The 19,065-nt window shown below is 42.0% G+C and overlaps 4 protein-coding genes across 7 annotated transcripts; 2 read left to right on the forward strand and 2 right to left on the reverse strand.

Moving 5' to 3' along the window:
* The first annotated feature begins 33 nt into the window (after positions 1 to 33).
* On the forward strand, positions 34 to 2,982 carry LOC108116774 (cell wall protein AWA1). Its single transcript, XM_017228805.2, has 4 exons — positions 34 to 918; positions 982 to 1,766; positions 2,138 to 2,310; positions 2,365 to 2,982. The coding sequence occupies exons 1-4, from the start codon at positions 258 to 260 to the stop codon at positions 2,474 to 2,476; spliced, it is 1,731 nt and encodes a 576-aa protein (XP_017084294.1). The 5' UTR covers positions 34 to 257; the 3' UTR covers positions 2,477 to 2,982.
* A 76-nt stretch (positions 2,983 to 3,058) lies between these two features.
* LOC108116776 (alanine--glyoxylate aminotransferase 2, mitochondrial) lies at positions 3,059 to 11,130 on the forward strand. Of its 2 annotated transcripts, none has more exons than XM_017228808.1 (4): positions 3,059 to 3,330; positions 7,660 to 7,984; positions 8,272 to 9,346; positions 10,691 to 11,130. In XM_017228808.1, the coding sequence occupies exons 1-4, from the start codon at positions 3,309 to 3,311 to the stop codon at positions 10,823 to 10,825; spliced, it is 1,557 nt and encodes a 518-aa protein (XP_017084297.1). In that variant the 5' UTR covers positions 3,059 to 3,308; the 3' UTR covers positions 10,826 to 11,130. The 2 variants fall into 2 exon arrangements, with proteins under 2 accessions (XP_017084297.1, XP_017084298.2); XM_017228809.2 differs by lacking the exon at positions 10,691 to 11,130 and adding an exon at positions 9,539 to 10,665.
* On the reverse strand, positions 10,815 to 19,036 carry LOC108116777 (transmembrane protein 64). Of its 3 annotated transcripts, XM_017228811.2 has the most exons (5): positions 18,885 to 19,031; positions 17,824 to 18,731; positions 13,067 to 13,190; positions 12,513 to 12,674; positions 10,815 to 11,357 (listed from the first exon to the last, which is right to left on the reverse strand). In XM_017228811.2, exons 2-5 carry the CDS (start codon positions 18,531 to 18,533, stop codon positions 11,238 to 11,240), a joined length of 1,116 nt encoding a protein of 371 aa, XP_017084300.1. In that variant the 5' UTR covers positions 18,534 to 18,731; positions 18,885 to 19,031; the 3' UTR covers positions 10,815 to 11,237. The 3 variants fall into 3 exon arrangements, with proteins under 3 accessions (XP_017084300.1, XP_017084299.1, XP_017084301.2); XM_017228810.2 differs by having other exon boundaries at positions 17,824 to 19,031; XM_017228812.2 differs by lacking the exons at positions 10,815 to 11,357; positions 12,513 to 12,674; positions 13,067 to 13,190 and adding an exon at positions 17,093 to 17,668 and having other exon boundaries at positions 17,824 to 19,036.
* Positions 13,298 to 15,496, reverse strand: LOC108116775 (xaa-Pro aminopeptidase 3). The gene has a single exon (XM_017228807.2). The coding sequence runs from the start codon at positions 15,401 to 15,403 to the stop codon at positions 13,790 to 13,792; it is 1,614 nt and encodes a 537-aa protein (XP_017084296.1). The 5' UTR covers positions 15,404 to 15,496; the 3' UTR covers positions 13,298 to 13,789.
* Positions 19,037 to 19,065: the final 29 nt, after the last annotated feature.

Raw genomic sequence — 19,065 nt, forward strand, 5'->3', positions numbered from 1 at the left:
TTATGGTATTTTCATAGTATATTTTAGTAATAAAATTGTATAAACATATAAGCGGCCACACTGCTCAAGTGAAAAGTAGCAGGGAAAATGGGATGCGAAAATAACTGAGATTCAGGAGAATATAACCACAGGAGGCAGGGAAACATAGTCGCCACAGACAGCAGGACACACACGGACCGCCTAGCACAGCCGACAGTCAGGCAGGAGATTCTGGCATCAAGAATAGTCCACCGCTTCGCGTCCGCCTTTGCAATTAAATGGCAAATGGGAGTGCGACTGAAGCGGCGGCCACGGCCACCCCGCAGCAGCGGATTGCCCAAGCAGCGCAGCAGGCGCTCCTGCCAGAGGTGACGGTGTCCTCCAAGGAGAACGCCTCCTCGGCTCTAGGTGTGACAGATCTCGTGGCAGACGTTTGCATCCATGGCCGCGGTGCTGACTACTCCAGCATGCGGTCCTCCACGTCCACGAGTGGAGCGGGATCGGGAGCAGCCTCTTCGTCTTCGTCCTCGTTCTCATTTAAACACTTTCTTAGCAGCACGGGTACTGTGACAGCTCCAACAAGCACGGTAACATCGGCTGCTGTGCAGACATCTACGGGCGCCCGACCCAAGGTGCCCCAGTCAGCCTCCGCCTCCCACATGCAGCCGCCGGACGTGAACGGCAGCAGCGCATCCTCCAGAATGAAGAGATCTCCGCGCTTCAGCTCTTTTGACTCGCAGGCGAGTCTGGCTGAGTACGCATCCTGCGCGGGAGCTTGTGCCTCCACCAGCAGCGGTGGGTCCCAACACCGCTTGAGACCGGATCTTCGGTTGAGCCATGACGCCGTACAAGATGCACTTGACAACGACGACGACGATCACGTGGCTTTGGCCCAAATGCGCAACACTGGCAGGCATTACGACGAGCGAATAGATGATGGTGAGTGTTTGATACGGCTTCCGGTTGATTGCTTGAGCTCTCCCTAACGATCCACTCTTGTAGATATTTTCCCATCCGCCGCTTCCAACCAGCAACCCGCTCTTAGCACACGCTACGTACCACGCTCGTACTCCAACTACGAAATGCCGTGCCCCTCAACATCACCGCGACGTAGACCAACTGGAAACCGCGACCAACGTCCCACGCGACTAGTTTTATCCACAGGCCCCAAAATGAAGCTTGACCTTCCCCTGGAATCGTGCAACGCAGCGAGTGGCGGAGCAGGCCCTGGTGTTGCTGCAGCGTCTGGCTTGCCTGATTTCGTGCAAGATCACCTGCCAGATGCTTGGTGCGCTGGTCAGGATGCCCTGAGCTCGCCCCCCAACTCGCCCCTAGGAGGTGCTGAGGAGTCGAATGGGGCAGTAGGACTACTGCCGTCGTCCCTCGCACTCAGGGGTCCTCTTTCTGCCGCTCTCCCTGGTCCGCCCGGCGATCCTTCTACCAGCTCGACCGTTAAAATGCTGCCTGACTTCCTATCCGACGGCCCTATAATTCACTCGTCTCAACGATTGGCCGACGTGGCTATTGGGCTGCCCTCCAATTCCATTGACTCGCCTCCTCAGGAAGCAGTTGGTGCTTTACAACTTTCGACTCTGCGACAGGAGAATGAGCGTCTGCAGCGGGAGCTGCAGGAGGCTCGAGCGGAACTTAATGTTCAGACCAGGCGGGCCAGCGACTTTGAGCAGCAGCTACTGCAGCTTTCCGAAACCGCGCGGCGACGTGAGGCTCTGGCAACGACTAACACACAAACCACGCAGCATCTGAGACGCCAGTTGGCCCAATTGGAGGTGAGTGCAACTATCGAGGATGCTGTCTAATAATTCCACAAATTTTATAGTTTAATTTTTATTAAAAAAAAAAAAATTAAAAAGCTCGTCATCAGCTTGCTCAATGAGCCAAATTGCAAAGTTATTATGACAGTCCCATGCACATTTATTAGCTTTTATACATGCCACAAAAACGATCGATTACAAACGAATTTGTTTTGAATTATAAAGAGATTTTCGAATTATTCGCTTCTAAATGTTTTGGTTTATATATTCTTTTTATTGTAGAAAATGTCTCTTATTAAATCGTACCTGATAGTTTTTAGCTTTTAATTGTTTCAACATAATCAAAAATCTTTGTTAAAATCCTCTCATTTCTTTAACTTTTTCAGTCGGAGCTTAGCACCTTAAGAGGCAGCGGCGGGTCTGATTGTGCCGCGGGAGGAGTCCCAGTTACTACTCCTGGTAGCGAAGGCAGCGGGATCAGCTCCATTCGACCGTCCAGAACGCACCATTTGTCAAGGGATCTTTTGCGAGCCGCGGACACTGCGGAGCAGAACCTGAGGCAAGTCAAATCAACAAATAAAGACCAATCATCCTAACCAGCCTTTCCCTGCAGGCAACTCCTGACAGGCGTTGATAATCTGCGCCAGATGGCGGCCAACTTGGAACAGCCCGCCCAACCAACAACAACGCCCCGAAGTCCCGACCTGTACACCGACTTCAACTGAACTGCCCGGGATCGGCTCATCGGAGGGGCTCAGCTGATATTGGTTATTGTTGTTTTGTGTAATCACTGTAGGCCACGACGCCGCATAGAGCTTGTTTTTAGAAGACGCAGCGAATATTTTATGTTTCCGTATAATCTGTTGCATTGGGTTAAGAAAAGTCGGAGGAGTCTGTAATGGATAGGGAGGGGCAATGTGAGAATCAAAGCGCAAACTCGTGATGTTGGTTGATAAAGCAAAATATATAATTCGTACTTCATAAATCGATATAGCATATTCAAGGACCTACCTAATATCAACGGCTAATGTAAATTACACTAAAATGTTAAATGTCCGCCACCCAGATCAAACAGCGCCTTGAGTACGGGCTAAGGAGCCTGCGCAGCGATTAGTAAGGAGCGATAAATGCGATATATTTTTTGTTAAAAACAAAGGATTACCTGTGCACTTCAGTAGTTTGTGCTTCAGTACATAGCAAACAAGAATTGAAATAAATTATTATGAGACAACAAGCTGTGTACACACTGTGTGATAGCAGCGCTTTCTAACCAGGCCCCCTGCGGGAGTGCGAAGGCTTTTCCACAGCCTTGACTTTGCTCCCCAATCTGATAACAGCGACAAAAGCTGTCCGTCAACCGAGCTTTCTCCGCTTGCAATCGAACGAGCTGCGTGTCCGCCGATCAGTTGGTCGACTGACGCCGTAGCGTGGACGTGTAGATCATCTGGTGGTGCTTTGACTGTAGTGCAAATAGTGCTGCCAAGTGCAAAATAATAAATATACATAGGTATATACCGAGAAGTGTAAAAAGAAAATTAGAAGAAACTGACACTAGAAATGATGTCTAAACGATTGTTGGGTGAGTTCACTGCAGAATCTGGGAAGGATTGATATATTCCGGCAACTGCTGGTGTGTTGATCTAATAGAAAAATCGCCTGTTTCTTAGCTAAGAGCCACTTTGGAACTGGAATATATTTATAAATTTATATCGGTCGATCGGGGTTTGTAGATATTGAAATATATTGTGGCTTTTTGTGTTTTTGGGAGAGAGTGAATCGAAAAACTATTTAGTAATTATGTTATTATGCTGTTGAATGTTGAATGTTGAGTGCATATTTGAAATACCTTCGAAAAAAAAAGGTTAGGTGGTTTCATTTAATGGATTTTTAACAATAGGAGAATGTGCTTTGTAAAATGTATGAAATGAACTTAGCTACTTTTTGCCAAAGAGTATTGATCTTATAAATTTAAAATTTACAAAAAATAATTTAATTTGGAAAAATATTTGGAAATGTGTAATGGCATAATTATTTTCTTCGAGTGTACCTTCCTTAAAGGTAAAGCTAATCACGCCTGGTCCACGTTTAGTCGAATTTGGGCGACTCACAGATAAGAGAGATAAGCAAGAGCTGATAATTTGACAAGTGGCACGCTGATAATCGAGAGCTATTCCCAAGCGCACTGGGATTCGGAGTGGCCTAGGCTGTCAGCGGGGGGCCAGTTATTATCAACTGGAATGGGGATAGTTGCTTAGTACTCATAAGAGCCAATTGTGGTTCCCATAGCGCATTTGAAGCTGGACACGGACAATTGGAGGCAAATTCAGGGCCAATGACCCCTTACAATTTGTTTTCACTTCTAGCTGGAACTCGATCACACGTGGGCAAGTGCAGCTGCATTTTCTGTTTGGTATTAATACGCCGGCTAAACACTTGTTTACTAGGAAATTGCGTTTCAGTTTAATTAATAACAACATTAACTGTAATACTTCGCCAGCTGTAAAATTAAATATGTCCTATGTAGGTCAAAAACCACATTACCTGCACTACTTTCTCCAATAGATACGATAGCAGGGGCTTACATCGCCTACTAGATACCCATAGCTCTGTTAACTCAATTAAAAAAAAATGCCAAAGTCTAAACACCCTAAAATATTTCAAGCACAATCATTTTTCAAATGCTTCTGTGTTATTTGTTTTAAAAGTTGTCAAATATATAGCGAGCATATTAACTTATACTCTCCAAAACTCAAGATACGAGTATATGCTTAAGAAAAAATAAAGACGTCGAACATTTTATTGATAATTATACCAAATAAAAGGGAATCATTTATAAATAAAGTATAAAAAACATCAAAGGAAGCGTTAACAGAAACGGGTATTTGATAGTCGCAGCACTGGACTAAAGAGTTTTTACTTAACTCTATTTTAAAGCTTAGGGGTAAAGAACCGTCGCCTTGAGCCACCAGAAACATGCAAATGACTTTTATTTATTTTGCGGGTATTAAAGCGGTTAGTACCCTTGTGGACACACCTTTCCGCTAAAGAAATCAATAACAAGTCACAATTTCAAAAATACAGGTGTGGTGAATTGTGAAAACCTGTAAAGTTTATATGGATCCTGATCAAGATGTCTAGCCTAGTCGCTTTTCATCTGTTCGGCCTTTAATCTAATAATGATAATGATAACAAGAACAAATTTATGAATATTATTATTAGTGTAAAGAAATTACCAATAATTATAAAGTGCGGACAATTTTTGCTTAGTGTTAAGCAATAGCTACAATGGCTATTTGCTTAAAATCTATTTTATAATATGTAATATGTATGTGTTATATAACAGTAATGGATAGATGGATAGCAAATAATATGATATTTGTAACAATAATGGCTTTTTTGACTTAAACGTTGTTGTAAAGGTTTATGGGTTTTGGGTATTGGATAGTTGTGGTTATATTTATGGGAGCTACTATTTCATCTAAAGTTTTTTGGAGGAATTTACGTCTGTGTTCAATGTAGGTAGGGCATTCTAGGAATACGAGTATGTGTGATAGGGTAAGGTTAAGGTTACATTGTTGGCATATGGGTGTAGGTGTTTTATCAAATAGGTGGCTGTGTGTCAGTTTAGTGTGTCCCATTCGGAGTCTCCTAAATTTAATGGTATCTATCCGAGATATAGTTGGATTTTTTATGTTTTTTTTTTTTTGTGAGTTTGTAGTGTACAGATGTGTTTTTCCATATAAGGTCATTTTGGGCTTTTATGTGATTGCTGATGTATTTAAGGATATTTGTTTTTCGGTATATTTACATTCGTGGAGGATGGCTGCTATTTCAGCAGTGAAAATGGATGAATAAGGTGGCAGATTTTGCTGTGTTATGATATTTTGTGTGGAAGTTACGCTGTAGGTAACTCCATTGACAGACTTGGAACCGTCTGTGTATAAGAATGTGTGCTGTTTGTGGGTATCTTTTATTTCTTGGAACTTTTGATTGGTGGTGTGTTTGGTTTTGTTGAAGTATGTAAGGATTTGTTTATTTAAGTAAAGTTATAGGACCACGCTGGTGTGGTTTCTTTTTTAATTGTTATGGGGATACGGTATAGTAATATTGCTTTGTAGTTGTCAATCGTATCTTTTATTGTTGATGACAATTTTGGGATTCGTTTTGTTTTTGACATATTTTTAATAATCTGTTCTAGGGGCGTTTTCTTAGCGGTGGAAATCATTTTAAAGTTTTTTAATATGGCCTTTTTATTTCTCTGTTTTATAGTGCTTATTTTAGCTTCGTATAGCAGGTTGTTTATTGGTGAGGAGCGAAATGCCCCGAAGGATAGTCTAATAACTGAGTGGTATATCGTTTTTATTTTATTCAGTTTTGATTTGGTGCCTTTCCGTATAGAAATAACCCATTATCAATTTTTGACATGATAACTGAGTAAATTACATAAATAATGGTTTTAATGTGTCAGTTGAAACTTGTGCTTTATAATATTTAGTCTTTTAGAAATTTGTATCACTATCTGTTCTATGTGTACGTCCCATTTATAATTATTGGTTATAGTTATACCTAATATTTTTAACGATTTTTCGTTTTTTAAATTGAAAGTGCTAGCTACTTTGAAGTTGCATTTCTTCTTGCGACAAAACTGCAAATATTTGATTTGGGAATGGAAAAACTGGCTCCAGAGTAATTGCACCATTCTTGAATCTCTGTGAGCAGTGGGTTTATGTTTATTGACGTATCTCTTCTGTGTATTTTATATTTGTATAGTCATCTGCGTATGCTGTAAATTTGAACGATCTGGTGAGACCTATGATTCTATTGACTTTGTTATAGGCAATTGCAAAAAGGTGCAAATGGTGATCCTTTTGGGATGCCATTTTCAAGTGGTAAGGGTTGGGATTGTATGTTTTGAATTTATACGCAGATTTTTCGGTTAGTTAAAAATTTTATTTATATTTGATCATTTTTCGTCCTAATCATAATCTAGCGTTGCTAGAGAGTCTGATACCGATTTTTCCTTTCTGAAGCCCATTTGACGACTATCAAGTAGTTGGCTATTGTTAACTAGCCAGCATAGTCTTTTAGATATTTTTTATCCATTACCTTGTATAAACAGCTATTTAAAGATATAGGACGTTATGAAGGAAGTTTTGTTTGAGTCCGGTTTTAATATTGGTATAATGTTGCGTACTTTAAATTGCTGTGGAATGTGTGCGTTGAGGATATTGTTGTAGAGTTTAAGTAGCCTTTGCATTACCGAATCTGGTAAATGTTGTATCATTAGTTCAGGGGAAGCTAGAGAGAGGTCAATATGTGTAAGGGTCTGGTGGGAGGTGAAGTGGGTGTGGGAGCCATTATTAAGAGTGGTTAGAATGGATTGGTTTATAAATTTGAATAATAAGGTTCCTCCTGAGTTATTATTTTGTGATCCCCAACTTTGTGCATGGTTCATTGTTTATTGTGTGGATTTTTTCAGAGCAATTAGGGCTTTTACAGTAGGCAGAGGGGTGTCCAAATCTAAGGCAGTTAAAACATCTCATGGGGGGTGGAATGTATGGTCGTATATTAACTACTTCATATCCTAGGATAGGGTAATTGTTGAAAAAGTTAGTAAAATTAGGCCGGTTTCTGTTGTTTAATTTGTATTGTTGTTGTCTTTTTTTTAGTATTTTACGGACGTCAATAACATTTTGAGGTTTTAGTTCGCGTGTTCTTTTGTATTTTTTTTTATTTGTAATTAAGCACGAAGTAGCTGAGAATCGGGTGATCTATTTACAGATTAAGTTGATAAGCTGTCGCTTGGAGCGTAAGTTAGTTGCACGTCTTTACTCTTTGAAGCTCGCAGTGAAACTGAAATTTATGAATATGCAATTCAGCAATAGCTAACCAATACCCTACCCTTCAGCTCAAAAAAGTCGGGTCCTTCTGAGATCCACGCTCCGTCAGAGGTCGAGCTCAACGCTGCACTCAAAGGCAGCGGCCGGTGTGGTGAAGCAGACGCAGAGCGAGATGCCCGAGTGCGACCATCGACCAGTGGCGTACGAAGGTTCCAGCTACGAACAGATCCTCAAGACGCGACGCAACCATCTGACACCCAACCTGCTGGCGCACTTCAAAAAGCCATTGGTGATCCACGCGGGCCACATGCAGTGGTTGTTCGATCACGAGGGACGGCGGTATTTAGACATGTTTGGTGGAATCGTCACTGTGTCCGTTGGACATTGTCATCCGTAAGCAACAAAAAATTAAACTAAGTTCGAAATATAAGTTTATTCGTGTTGAAAACAACATAAATATTTAGTAGATTACATTACTTCGAGTTTTAGATAACAAAACGTCTTTTTGCCGTTCATATCAACCAAATCGTTTCTTTTATGCTAGTTTTATTTGAGTTATCAAATCTCATTGAGGATCACTACTAACTTTCTGCTTCTGTCCACCTTCTTCATTCTTTATTGGCACATCTCATATTTTGAACTTTCCTTTCAATCCATGCCTATCCCTTAACTACTATTAGAAAGGTGAACCAGGCGTTAAGCGAGCAAACCGCAAAACTGTGGCACACGACAAACATCTACATGCACCCCAAGATTCACGAGTACGCCGAGCGTATGGTGGCCAAGTTTCCGGGGAACTTAAAGAGCGTGTGCTTCGTGAACTCCGGCTCGGAGGCCAACGACCTGGCCATGCTGATGGCGCGCCTACACACTGGCAACCAGGACATCCTCTCCTTCCGCAACTGTTACCACGGAATGTCGCCGTACACCATGGGCTTGACGGCTCACTCCACCTGGCGGTTCCCGCTGCCGGGAGTGAACAATGGACTGGTCCACGTAATGAACCCCGATCCCTACCTGGGCATTTGGGGAGGGTCGAAATGTCGTGACTCGCCCGTGCAAACGACCCGCCAATGCCAATGCACGGAGGGTTGCCAGGCGGGTGACGCGTACTACAAAGAGTTGGAAGAGACTTTTAAGTACTCCCTACCTCGCGGCAAAGTTGCGGCCATGTTCGCAGAGTCCATCCAGGGTGTTGGTGGTACGGTGCAGTTTCCCAAAGGCTATTTGAAGCGGGCCGCCGCCCTGGTCCGTGCAAACGGAGGGCTTTTTGTTGCCGACGAGGTGCAGACTGGTTTTGGACGAACCGGCGAACATTACTGGGGCTTCGAGGGTCACGACTTCGTGCCCGACATAGTAACCATGGCCAAAGGAATAGGAAACGGTTTCCCATTGGCTGCTGTCGTCACCACTCCCGAAATAGCCGCCTCTCTGGGCCAGGCATTGCACTTCAACACCTACGGAGGCAACCCCATGGCCAGTGCCGTGGGCATCGCAGTGCTGGACGTGATTGAGGAGGAGCAGCTGCAACGCAACTCATTGGAGGTGGGAACATACTTCCTCAAAGGGCTGGCTGAACTGCAGCAGCGTTTCGAGATCGTTGGTGATGTGCGGGGCAAAGGTCTCATGATCGGTGTGGAGCTGGTAGGCGATCGAGAAAAGCGTACTCCCCTGGCCACGCCCCATGTCCTGGACATCTGGGAGAAGTGCAAGGACCTGGGCGTGCTCTTCGGACGTGGAGGTCTTCATGGAAATGTAAGTGAGATCTATTCGTTGGGCGAAGTGCGTTCTAGTCGGGGATCTTCTGTCGTCATTCTGCACATCTGACTAACACTATTACCCCGATGAAGAGTCCCCAAACGAGCTGGTCTCTTTGGATGCTCTTTATCCGGCGAGTCATCATTTCCTCCTGTCTCTATCGGTGCATCCTTTCGTGCATTTTCACAGGTTCTGCGCATCAAGCCTCCCATGTGCATCACTCGGGCTGACGCGACGTTTGCCGTAGATGTGCTAGCCCGGGCCATCACGGAGTCCGGGAGTCGCGGAGATTAACTGATGGGTATCCAGATGGGCAATGGGAGTACATAAAATAGATGGAGTATGATAGGAAGGTCTTAGTTGCATTTATTAGGCCAGAAAATAAGTGAAGTCCCTTAGAAAATAAACCTTATTACGACTAAAAATTTGTTTATACTTTGTAAAATATTTTTAAGAATTGTTTTTTATGTATCAAATTTTTTAAACATAAAAGTATCTTTAAAAAACATTAAGTGTTTTGCACAAACCAATCGGTTGACTTTTTAGTAAGAACGTTATTCCCCGTAGCTAGGCACTTTTTCGTCTGATCAAAAACTTAAGGCCAATTTATAAATTTAATTAGTAATGGAAATTCATTTAAAATTCCAAACACCTAATTTAATTTAATGCATTTATTAAATTAATAAGTTTATTGAAAGTATCTTTTGTTGTTAAAAATCATCCAAATCTTGTTCTTAATATTGACACATTTTCATTTAGTGTTACTCATTGGAACTCAATTCATAAAAATAACTTCTACCTTCCACAAAATACATACTAACTGATAAAATATACTTTTACTTGATTAATTTCCCAATAAAACTATTACCCGATAATAAAAATATGTAAATGATGTTTAAGTTACTAACTTACTTACAAGATTTCTTATACATTTTGTTATCATCAGTTTAAAAAATGCTAAAGATTTTTTACATTTTAAAATGGCTAAAAGTATGCAACACAACTAAGGGATATAGAAAAATGTAATATACGTGTAAAAAGTCGTGGCAATGTCATATACAATCAGAATATTTTTATCTAAAATTGGTAATTCGAAGGATAAAATCAAGGACTCTCGTGGTTTATTCTATTATCAAAGCAAGTTTAAATTTAAAATTGGCATGCATGGTTAAAGCACTGAAATCATTAAGGTTTTGTCGAAAGTTTGTCACAGCTACAATGGGAAAAAGTGTGTCATATTTCAAAGTGTCATACCTACCTTTTCTAATCAAAATTTCTTCAAAATGCACGTCATTACAAATCCAATCGGCTTAAGGTGAAAAAGATTTCTTCCTTCTGCAGGTTCTAAGCCTGAGACCTCCCCTGTGCCTATGCACCGGAGATGTGGAGTTTGCCCTGGAGAAATTGGAGGCCGCCTTTAAGTTCCACATGAGCAAAGGCCCCCGCAGCTGGAGGAACAGTCCGCTAACGAGATAGGCTATGTGTACATCATAGCTCATTTATTCTCTTCACTTACAAACTAGTAATTGAACAACGTTATAGAGCAGCATTATGACCTTAAATCGAATTGTAAAGTGAACATTTTCTGAGCGAGGCTTTGACTTAGTCATTAACATCCTTGGCAGAAGGAAACTAATTGTGATGTGGAGCGTAACACCCTCGGGAGCACTTTTGAGGGAAGCTTGTGAATCGAGTCCGAAACGTACAAACTGCTTAAACTAGCGTAATGTTTGGTATCGATGGCATTGCCTTGAGCGCAAATAAATAAAATAACATTTTAATCCCTCGCTTAAGCTAGTTAATGCAAAAGAGCAGTCTTGTCCTAAAGTCCAGAAGATTCTCTTGGGCTGGGTGTTCTGCGGAAGCTCTCAGCCCCATGTGACTCCTGCTAGACCTGTATGTCTGGGTGTTTGCCCTCGTTGTTGTAATCAGCAATTAGCAGGGTCTCTGACAGCTCCTTCCTCGCCTTCTGCAAGACCCAGAACATCAGGACCACTCCGCAAATTACCTTGAAGTGAACAAGTGAATTGGGAATATCATTTATGTCAGTTTATATTTTCTATTTTTAATAAAGCTCTGCAAATATTAGCATGTATGTTTAAACAATAAGAATAAGTCAACTGGAAGTAATAATAATAATATTTGATAAATAACTAAAGTTTTAATCATAACTTATTTAAAACTACTATAAGCCGGAAACAAAAATGATCGTTTTATTTTTGTATTTATAGGCATTATCTCCCAATGCCAAGGTCATTTAACATTAACACCATTTTCCTTTTCTAATATCCTTTTTGAATTTGATAACGAATTTATTGTTTCGATTTACCTATGATCTTATTATACACTAATCCCTTTAAACATATTGTGCACTTTTTGCTAAAATCTGATTGTCAATCCTATAGAAGTCAAATTTATACATATCTTCCTTTTTCTGGTGGCTCAGTTCTATTATTTCAAGATCAAGCCAATCTGACCGCAGAAACTATTTGTAAGCTATTTGTTCATGTGAAGGATACAGGACAAACTCTAAATCTAAAATGTAACAATTTTCAATTTTAATTATAAAAATAAAGTACATTAAAGTACTCCTTTTTTTAATGATAAACAAAGTAAAGGTATCTTAGTAATTAGCGCTTACGCCGTTCGTCAGTTAAGGGCGTAGAAAGTTTTTCTTATTTTCACGGCCAAGTCGTAAGTTCTTTTTTAAATCGATTTAATTTTTTACTTTGAACTGATTAACTGTTTTAATAAATCTGAAATGTGTTCAGGATTTATACTTTTGCCAAATCTTGATACTTTATTAATTATTAAACGGAGTATTTGATTTTGAAAGGGAGATGTTAGTCAATTATTCTCCTCTAAAAACTAAAACTAAGTTTGACCAACACTTTTGGTATGGGCATATCATTTGATACTATCAGACCATATTATCAGAAGTTTAGCGGCTATATATAGTAATTGCCTTCGCACACTCACCGGGTGCGCTTCGTCATAGGTATGGTCCGAAAGTGGTCTGTCCGGCGTAAGTAACTGATATAATTTAAATTTTAATTATTATGCGAATCAAAACAATTGTTTCTTTTCAAATTGTCAACAAAATAAAAGGTTAATATGTATTGTATCTTATGTAAAGAGTGATTAAAACCGGGAGCGAACTCACCTCAAACACAAAGCTAATATAGCCCGTAAGCTTGGTCTCATTGTCGTTAAGCACCTCGTGCATGGACCTAAGCGTGGAGCCCAAGTAAACATTGATTGTCTGGGCTGGGAGCAGCCCAATTACTGTGGCCACGTGGTAGTCTCTCGTATTGATGGAACTGATCTACGGAAATAATAATATGTTATACAACTCTGTAGCTATAAGTGTGTCTTGCTTTATTTGAACAAAGTCAGAGTCGCAAGTGATGAGGCTTTAAATGTAAACCGGTTTTAAGTTTAAATTGGGTTTACTTACTCACTAACGCCACCTCATCCGTGTAATTACTTTTCTCAGGGGTTTCACATTGAAAATTGTAATAACAAAAAGAACACTGTTCCCAATACAGAAGTGGTCTTAGGTCAAAATGTTAAAACAGAAATGCCTCAATAGCTTTTCGAATAGCAAATAGCATGCATGGAGTTCGTACTCAGACCATTTAAATTGATATCTTCTAATAACAACAATAATTCTTAACCTTTGAAAGGTAAACAGTCTTATCTACGAGGAACACTTACTCCAAATATCACATTCTGCACTCCGAAGGGAATGGGAGTAAGCCGTGTGAAGAGAACCACCCGGAAGGCCTTTGGTCCAGATATCACGCGCAGAATGGCTCGCCCCGTGTCATTCTTGATCAGTCTGAAAATTGAATCAGTCGAAAAGATCTAATTAGATATGCTAATAATTTATAGATTAACTTATAAAAGAGCTACTTATAGCGATGGCGTTCATCTAGCCTACAATCAGGAAATCATTATTGGGGCTGTAAGCGCAGTCGACCGTTCAGCAGTTGGGAAATAAACTGATTTCGTGTTACCACACAATTAGTCAGCTATTAAGGGGGCCTTTTCGATTCTTGGTTTCATGTATATGGTGGGGGATAAACGTTGTTGTTGGAGGAAATTCGATTTGCTCCTATAATTGGTAAGATAGATACGCTGGGGAGGTGTGACCACTCTAGTAATTAACAGAAGTGTAAAAACTTGCTCTTATCAGCTTTTACCACATGCAATTATTTATCACATCGCGCCATAAACATTTATAAATTCCTGATAAGGCACTAGAAGCCAGCTGAGCCTCTGTTCGAGTACAAGAGTGACGTGTTCAAATAAACTCAACAAATGACATATCGAGTTTTAATATATAAATGAACCAAAAAAAATAAATATATGACTTTTTAGGTTTACACTATTAATTCGATGGAATTGCTGGATATGTCCTTATCACCGCGGCATGCCTTAGGCAATTTGTTTTTCGCCTTCGAGGTCAGGCAGCCGGCGCCTATCACAAGATTCGTCCTGGTCCGCGACAGCCTTCAATCGTGAGAATCTGGCTCGGCCAGCCGGCAAGCACACTTCGATCGCCTGGGGCTCGGTGGGGCAGAGGTCTGTTAGAACCTCCACGGAGTAGTCATCTCGAATGTGGAAGGTGTCGCCGAGCTGGCAAAGGATGCCTCGGAACTCTGGATAGGCCTGGCAGCAGTCATCGGGAATCGAGATGGACAGGTGCAACGAAATCACGTTCCCGGGAGTCAGGGGGTAATCGAGGAGTTTCCGACTCGTGTCTCGTTTACCAAGGCCTACGTGAGAGACGACGATTGGAGAGCAGCTGTACTTGCGGGCCAGTTCGAAAGTCTCAGCTGGACTTCTACGGCTTTTGGGCAGCACCCGGAGCTCCCAGAGGTATCTGCCTAAAAGGATTAGGTAGGCGGCATGCAGTTCTAGAGGAGTGCGCACAGCACCCTCACTTCCAGAGGACTGAATCAAGGAGCACAGATCGCGTTGCATGTCCAGCAGTGCACCATAGAGCATTTTCTGGGGCGGAGTGAACCGGCCTGCGCTTGGCCAGCATCTTGCCAATCCCCCTTCGTAGCCACCATACTGGCAGCCAGCATTCATCTGCCACAGCCCATTGCCATCTAATCTGCAGCACACCTTTGACTCGTCCGGTTGGCCGTAGCGCATACGGCACATGTAGTCGAAGGATGTGGCCAGCTCATGGGAGCTGTGCTGGGGCTGGGCCATCACCTCCGCCATGGAATCTGCGGCAATAGCGTTAGCCCGACGCAGAGCACTCAGCTCCCGGGTTGTCTTAACTGTGCGCGTGTACTGGGTGATGTATTTCGGATTGCACAGAGACATTTTGGCCTCTTGGGCTGCCTCTTCTACTATCCGGCTGACCAAGCTCGAAGGGTCGGGGGAGTGCCACAGCTCGGGAGAGTGATCTTTTAGTAGCCAGAGCAAACTTTTTTTTATCATGGCGAGGGGCAGAACGTCGTCAACGTGGTGCATTTCGCTGTAAATCGTAGACAGCTGGGAGTCAACATCCTCGGGAAGAAAGAGTAACGCTCCAGTCTTTCGCTTTCGGGTTCGGTAGAGAACCAGGGCCGCACCTGGTCTCAAGCAGTCGCAGAGATATAGTAGATCAGATTTCTGGCGCAAAGGGCATCTTGGGATAGACTCGGCACCAGCCACAACCAGGACGTGCGCAAATATTCGGTTAAATCCATGTGTCTCCCTGAATGCATCTTTCGCGTGCATATAGGCATTGAGATCATCCAGGACCATCTTTCGGTGTAGATCGATCTCCTGCGGCACCAGGACGGCGACAGAACTTGGATCACTCTGAAGGTATTCTGCTATTGTGGCAAACTGGCCGCCGGGAGCGTCATTGGAAAACTTCTCGATCAGCTCGGGCACAGGGAGCGGGCGGATTCTCTTGGCAAACTCTGAGGGCATGACCGATGGAAGCACCATATGGACATCACTCCGATCACAGGTGGCCACTGTGGAGCAAACACGCTGCAGCTCCCGCCGGGAAAAATACTTGAAATTTCGAAGCAATCGCAGCATTGAAGAACCGAAGAAATGGATTTTGAACAGAGGGTATATATTGACTTGATAGAGGACTGGGAGACTGTTGGACGATAGGGTGCCCTGATCTCCATCACACGGCTGACAATTAGTTTCATAGTATAAGAACTCTTAAAAAGATATATGGGAGCTCGGACTTTTGGTGAAATATGAATAGCATTTACTTAGAGCAAAGGAAGTTATTTTAGGCGGTCTGGCTCATATGGCTTCATTTTCCAGACTTGAAAATTATATAAAATATATGTATGTACATGCGAGTATAAGCCCTGTGCACGAGTAAAAACGGTATAGCTTAGGTATAATTTAGATTATTTTGTATACATTGTGACACGTGATTCTTTCATAGAACAAGCAGCTTGTGCCTCATTGTCTCTATCTAATTATACCCGTTACTCGTAGAGTAAAAGGGTATACTAGATTCGTTGAAAAGTATGTAACAGATAGAAGGAAGCTTTTGCGACCCTATAAAGTATATATATTCTTGATCAGGATCAATAGCGAAGTCGATTGAGCCATGTCCGTCTGTCCGTCCGTCCGTCCGTCCGTCCGTCCGTCCGTCCGTCCGTCCGTATGAACGCTGAGATCTCAGGAACTATAGCAGATACAAAGCTGAGATTAAGCATGAAGATTCTTGAGATCCCGGGACAGCGCAAGTTTATTACAGCATCTTGCCACGCCCACTCTAACGCCCACAAATCGCAAAAAACTGAAATTGCTGAAATCTCAGGAACTATTGCAGATAGAAAGTTGAAATTCAGAAAGTATAATCTTTAGATGACAGCGCATCTTATAGTGGTACTACTATCCGGCCACACCCACCCATACGCCCACAAGGCTCAAAAGACGGTTTTCGGATTTTCTAGAAAAGCTGATATCTCGGTAACTATAAGAGACAGAAAGTTCGGATCAAGCATGTATGTTTCTATGATGCTCCCAATGCGAATTGTTTTTTTCCGATCACGCCACGCCCACTCTAATGCCCTCAAAACCCGAAAAACCAAAAATGCAAAAATCTCGAAAACTATAAAAGCTACACAATTTTGCTTAGGAACACGTATTAAGGAGATGCCTTTGCAACATGCCACGAAGTTGCATCTGGCCACGCCCACTCTAACGCCCACAAACCGCGGAAAACTGTGGAGTCTATAATATTATTATGAATGCCTTCGTTTGACCTTGTGTGACTTATTTCTGTTAATATCTATCGATTTACAAAAGATTTTTCAAATCGGAACATTATTTCGCTATTTATGAAGAAATTAAGGTTATAAGGCTCCACATGGGCAGTGACGTCACTATAAGCATACTCAACATACTTCCTCTGACAATAGGTGGCGCCTTGTGAATTTCCACTAGCAAAATTAATATTTTAAAATTGTGTAAAACAGTAACGGGTATCTTATAGTCGCGGCACTCGACTATAGCGTTTCCTCTTGTTAGTTATATTATTATTATATTATTATATTATTCTTAAATTAAATTAATTTTAAGACCGCTCTGGCTCATTTTAGGATTTTCCCAAGAAAGTTTCTCACCTAAATCACTTGTTTACTGATATTCCTTTGTGAGTTTTGTGAGAGACTGGAAGTTCTACAATAATTAAAACAAGTAATCCAAAATGAATCTTTACTTAACTTAGAACACAAGAGAACCTAATTCCTAAAACCGATCTGAACAAGCGATTAAAATATTGTTTCCCAGTATATAAGACTTCACAAACTAATGCTGAGAATTTCCTAAATTTCCGCTGTAATTTTTTTTATTTATTTGCACAGTACGTAACGTTCTTCGTCACAAGCATGTGTACAACTTTAGACTCGATTATTCAAGTAGATAAAATGTTGGGTAATAGATATTTCAAAGTCAACCAATGACAATCGTCCAGCTCACTTCAGGCTATATTTAAGCTTTTCACTTAAATCCAGAAATCGTTTTTCCATAAATTGTTTTTTAATTATATTATTAAAAAAAACGTGGAGTGGCATCTTGGAAATCAACTTAATTAGAAAAATTTTTGATAATATGGCAACTTTAGGATATATTCTGTCGGCAAAAAAGTTAACAAAAATTAGAGATTTTAGACTGTGACTGGTGTGATATAGGTATAGGATATAGGATATAGGAAATATGTGTTCGGTTACTATCATACTTATCTGCGTATACATACTTGAAGAATATTTGGAAATTTGAAACGATTTAAACCTACTACTAAAAGGCTGACGGATGGACTTGCCTCCTTTAATCCTTAAATAAAATGCATAATGAAAATAAATATTTATGTATATAAGTATATCGAGTTGAGCCAATACTAATGAGTCAGCCAACTAAACGGCTTTCCATTGTAACACGTTTATAAGCTTGAAATGCAAGTTAACGACCATACGACCTACATTACTCACCTTTGCACGGGAATACGGTGCCGGCAGCTGCGAATTGTGGCATGAGCGACGGCGATGCCTAGGTTGGCGCCCAGAATCACGATAAGCCAGCCTCGAAGGCAGCCAAACAGATAACCGGCGGTGATCAGCAGAACGAAGTAGCCCACCACCACGGGGAAGCTGACCAGGGCGAATAGCGCCATGTAGACGGCAAAAATTATCCAGGCGTTCTGCATCTCGATCCAGAAGAGCAGTTGGCGGGCATAGTCTCGTGTCGCCCAGCCGATGAAAATGAGGGCACCCAGAATGGAGGCGGGCACCAAACAGCTCAGGTACCAATTTCGGGTAAGGAAGCCGTGAATGCGACCCCAACACGAGTTGCGCTTCAGGCTGCGGAGCACGGATGAAGAGGAGGAGGAGCGTGTGCCTCTACGGATTGGGGCGTTGCTGGATATGAAGGGTTCGTACTCGCTGTCCTCAGAAGAGTCCAGTGCAAGCAGGGCAGCAGTGTCGGGGATTTTAGCTGCATTGCTAGCCGATGGTTCAGACTCCAGTACGTGGGAACAGCTGACCTGGATCAGCTGTGCGGGAGCATTGGAGGAGGGGGCGGGTATTGGCTTTTGCATGAGGCTGCTGTTACTAATGTTGTTATTATTGTTGCTCGCATATCCGTGCGTGTTGTTGTTGTTGATGTTGCGACAGCTGCTGGTCTCGAAATCCAGCGACGACATGACCAGGACTTACTAACTATCTTGCTATCTATGGTGCTACCTTTCTTTGATTTCTCTTCCACTTGGCGCTGCGGAATTTCACTTTTGGGCACCAGCATCCGCGCTTGAACAGATGTTTCTGAATTTACGGGCGCATGTGTGTGCTTGGTGTCACATATGGCAAGGCAACCGAGTTCCAGAAAGCGTTGTTGTTATTGTCTGAATTCAATTAAAAGTACATTTTTTATTGTTTATTTATGTGCCAGACATTTCGATTGGAGCTTCAAGTTCCCGCAGCATTTTCGTTTAAGACCAATTGCAATTTTATTTTCGCTTTTATTTAAACTCGGCTAACTAATTTTCGGAACTTACAAACATAAATTGTAACACTTTAGCCGTCCGGAGCTACTTCCACCACACACTAAGACTGGCATTATTTCTCTATTATTTATTATTTTTCACAATTAGGCCGAGTGGAACAAAACAAACCGATTCCATCCGATTCCACTCGGCACAAAGTCGAATTGGAACGAAGCGCGGCACGAGAGAGGAA

Source organism: Drosophila eugracilis, unplaced genomic scaffold (genome assembly GCF_018153835.1).
Source record: "Drosophila eugracilis isolate 14026-0451.02 unplaced genomic scaffold, ASM1815383v1 contig_2154, whole genome shotgun sequence".
Classification (NCBI taxonomy): Eukaryota; Metazoa; Arthropoda; class Insecta; order Diptera; family Drosophilidae; genus Drosophila; species Drosophila eugracilis.

Excerpts from the sequence above, each read along its gene's own strand:
- LOC108116776 (XM_017228808.1), top strand. The coding sequence starts at position 3,309 with ATGATGTCTAAACGATTGTTGG. Across the intron at positions 3,331-7,659 it reads GATGTCTAAACGATTGTTGG|CTCAAAAAAGTCGGGTCCTT; the intron begins GTGAGTTCACTG and ends CCTACCCTTCAG. Across the intron at positions 7,985-8,271 it reads TCCGTTGGACATTGTCATCC|AAAGGTGAACCAGGCGTTAA; the intron begins GTAAGCAACAAA and ends AACTACTATTAG.
- LOC108116775 (XM_017228807.2), bottom strand. The coding sequence starts at position 15,403 with ATGCTGCGATTGCTTCGAAATTTCAAGTATTTTTCCCGGCGGGAGCTG.
- LOC108116774 (XM_017228805.2), top strand. The coding sequence starts at position 258 with ATGGCAAATGGGAGTGCGACTGAAGCGGCGGCCACGGCCACCCCGCAG. Across the intron at positions 1,767-2,137 it reads GCCAGTTGGCCCAATTGGAG|TCGGAGCTTAGCACCTTAAG; the intron begins GTGAGTGCAACT and ends TAACTTTTTCAG. Across the intron at positions 2,311-2,364 it reads ACTGCGGAGCAGAACCTGAG|GCAACTCCTGACAGGCGTTG; the intron begins GCAAGTCAAATC and ends CTTTCCCTGCAG.
- LOC108116777 (XM_017228811.2), bottom strand. The coding sequence starts at position 18,533 with ATGTCGTCGCTGGATTTCGAGACCAGCAGCTGTCGCAACATCAACAAC. Across the intron at positions 13,191-17,823 it reads CACCGTATTCCCGTGCAAAG|ACTGATCAAGAATGACACGG; the intron begins GTGAGTAATGTA and ends TTCAATTTTCAG. Across the intron at positions 12,675-13,066 it reads TGCAGAATGTGATATTTGGA|ATCAGTTCCATCAATACGAG; the intron begins GTAAGTGTTCCT and ends TTATTTCCGTAG.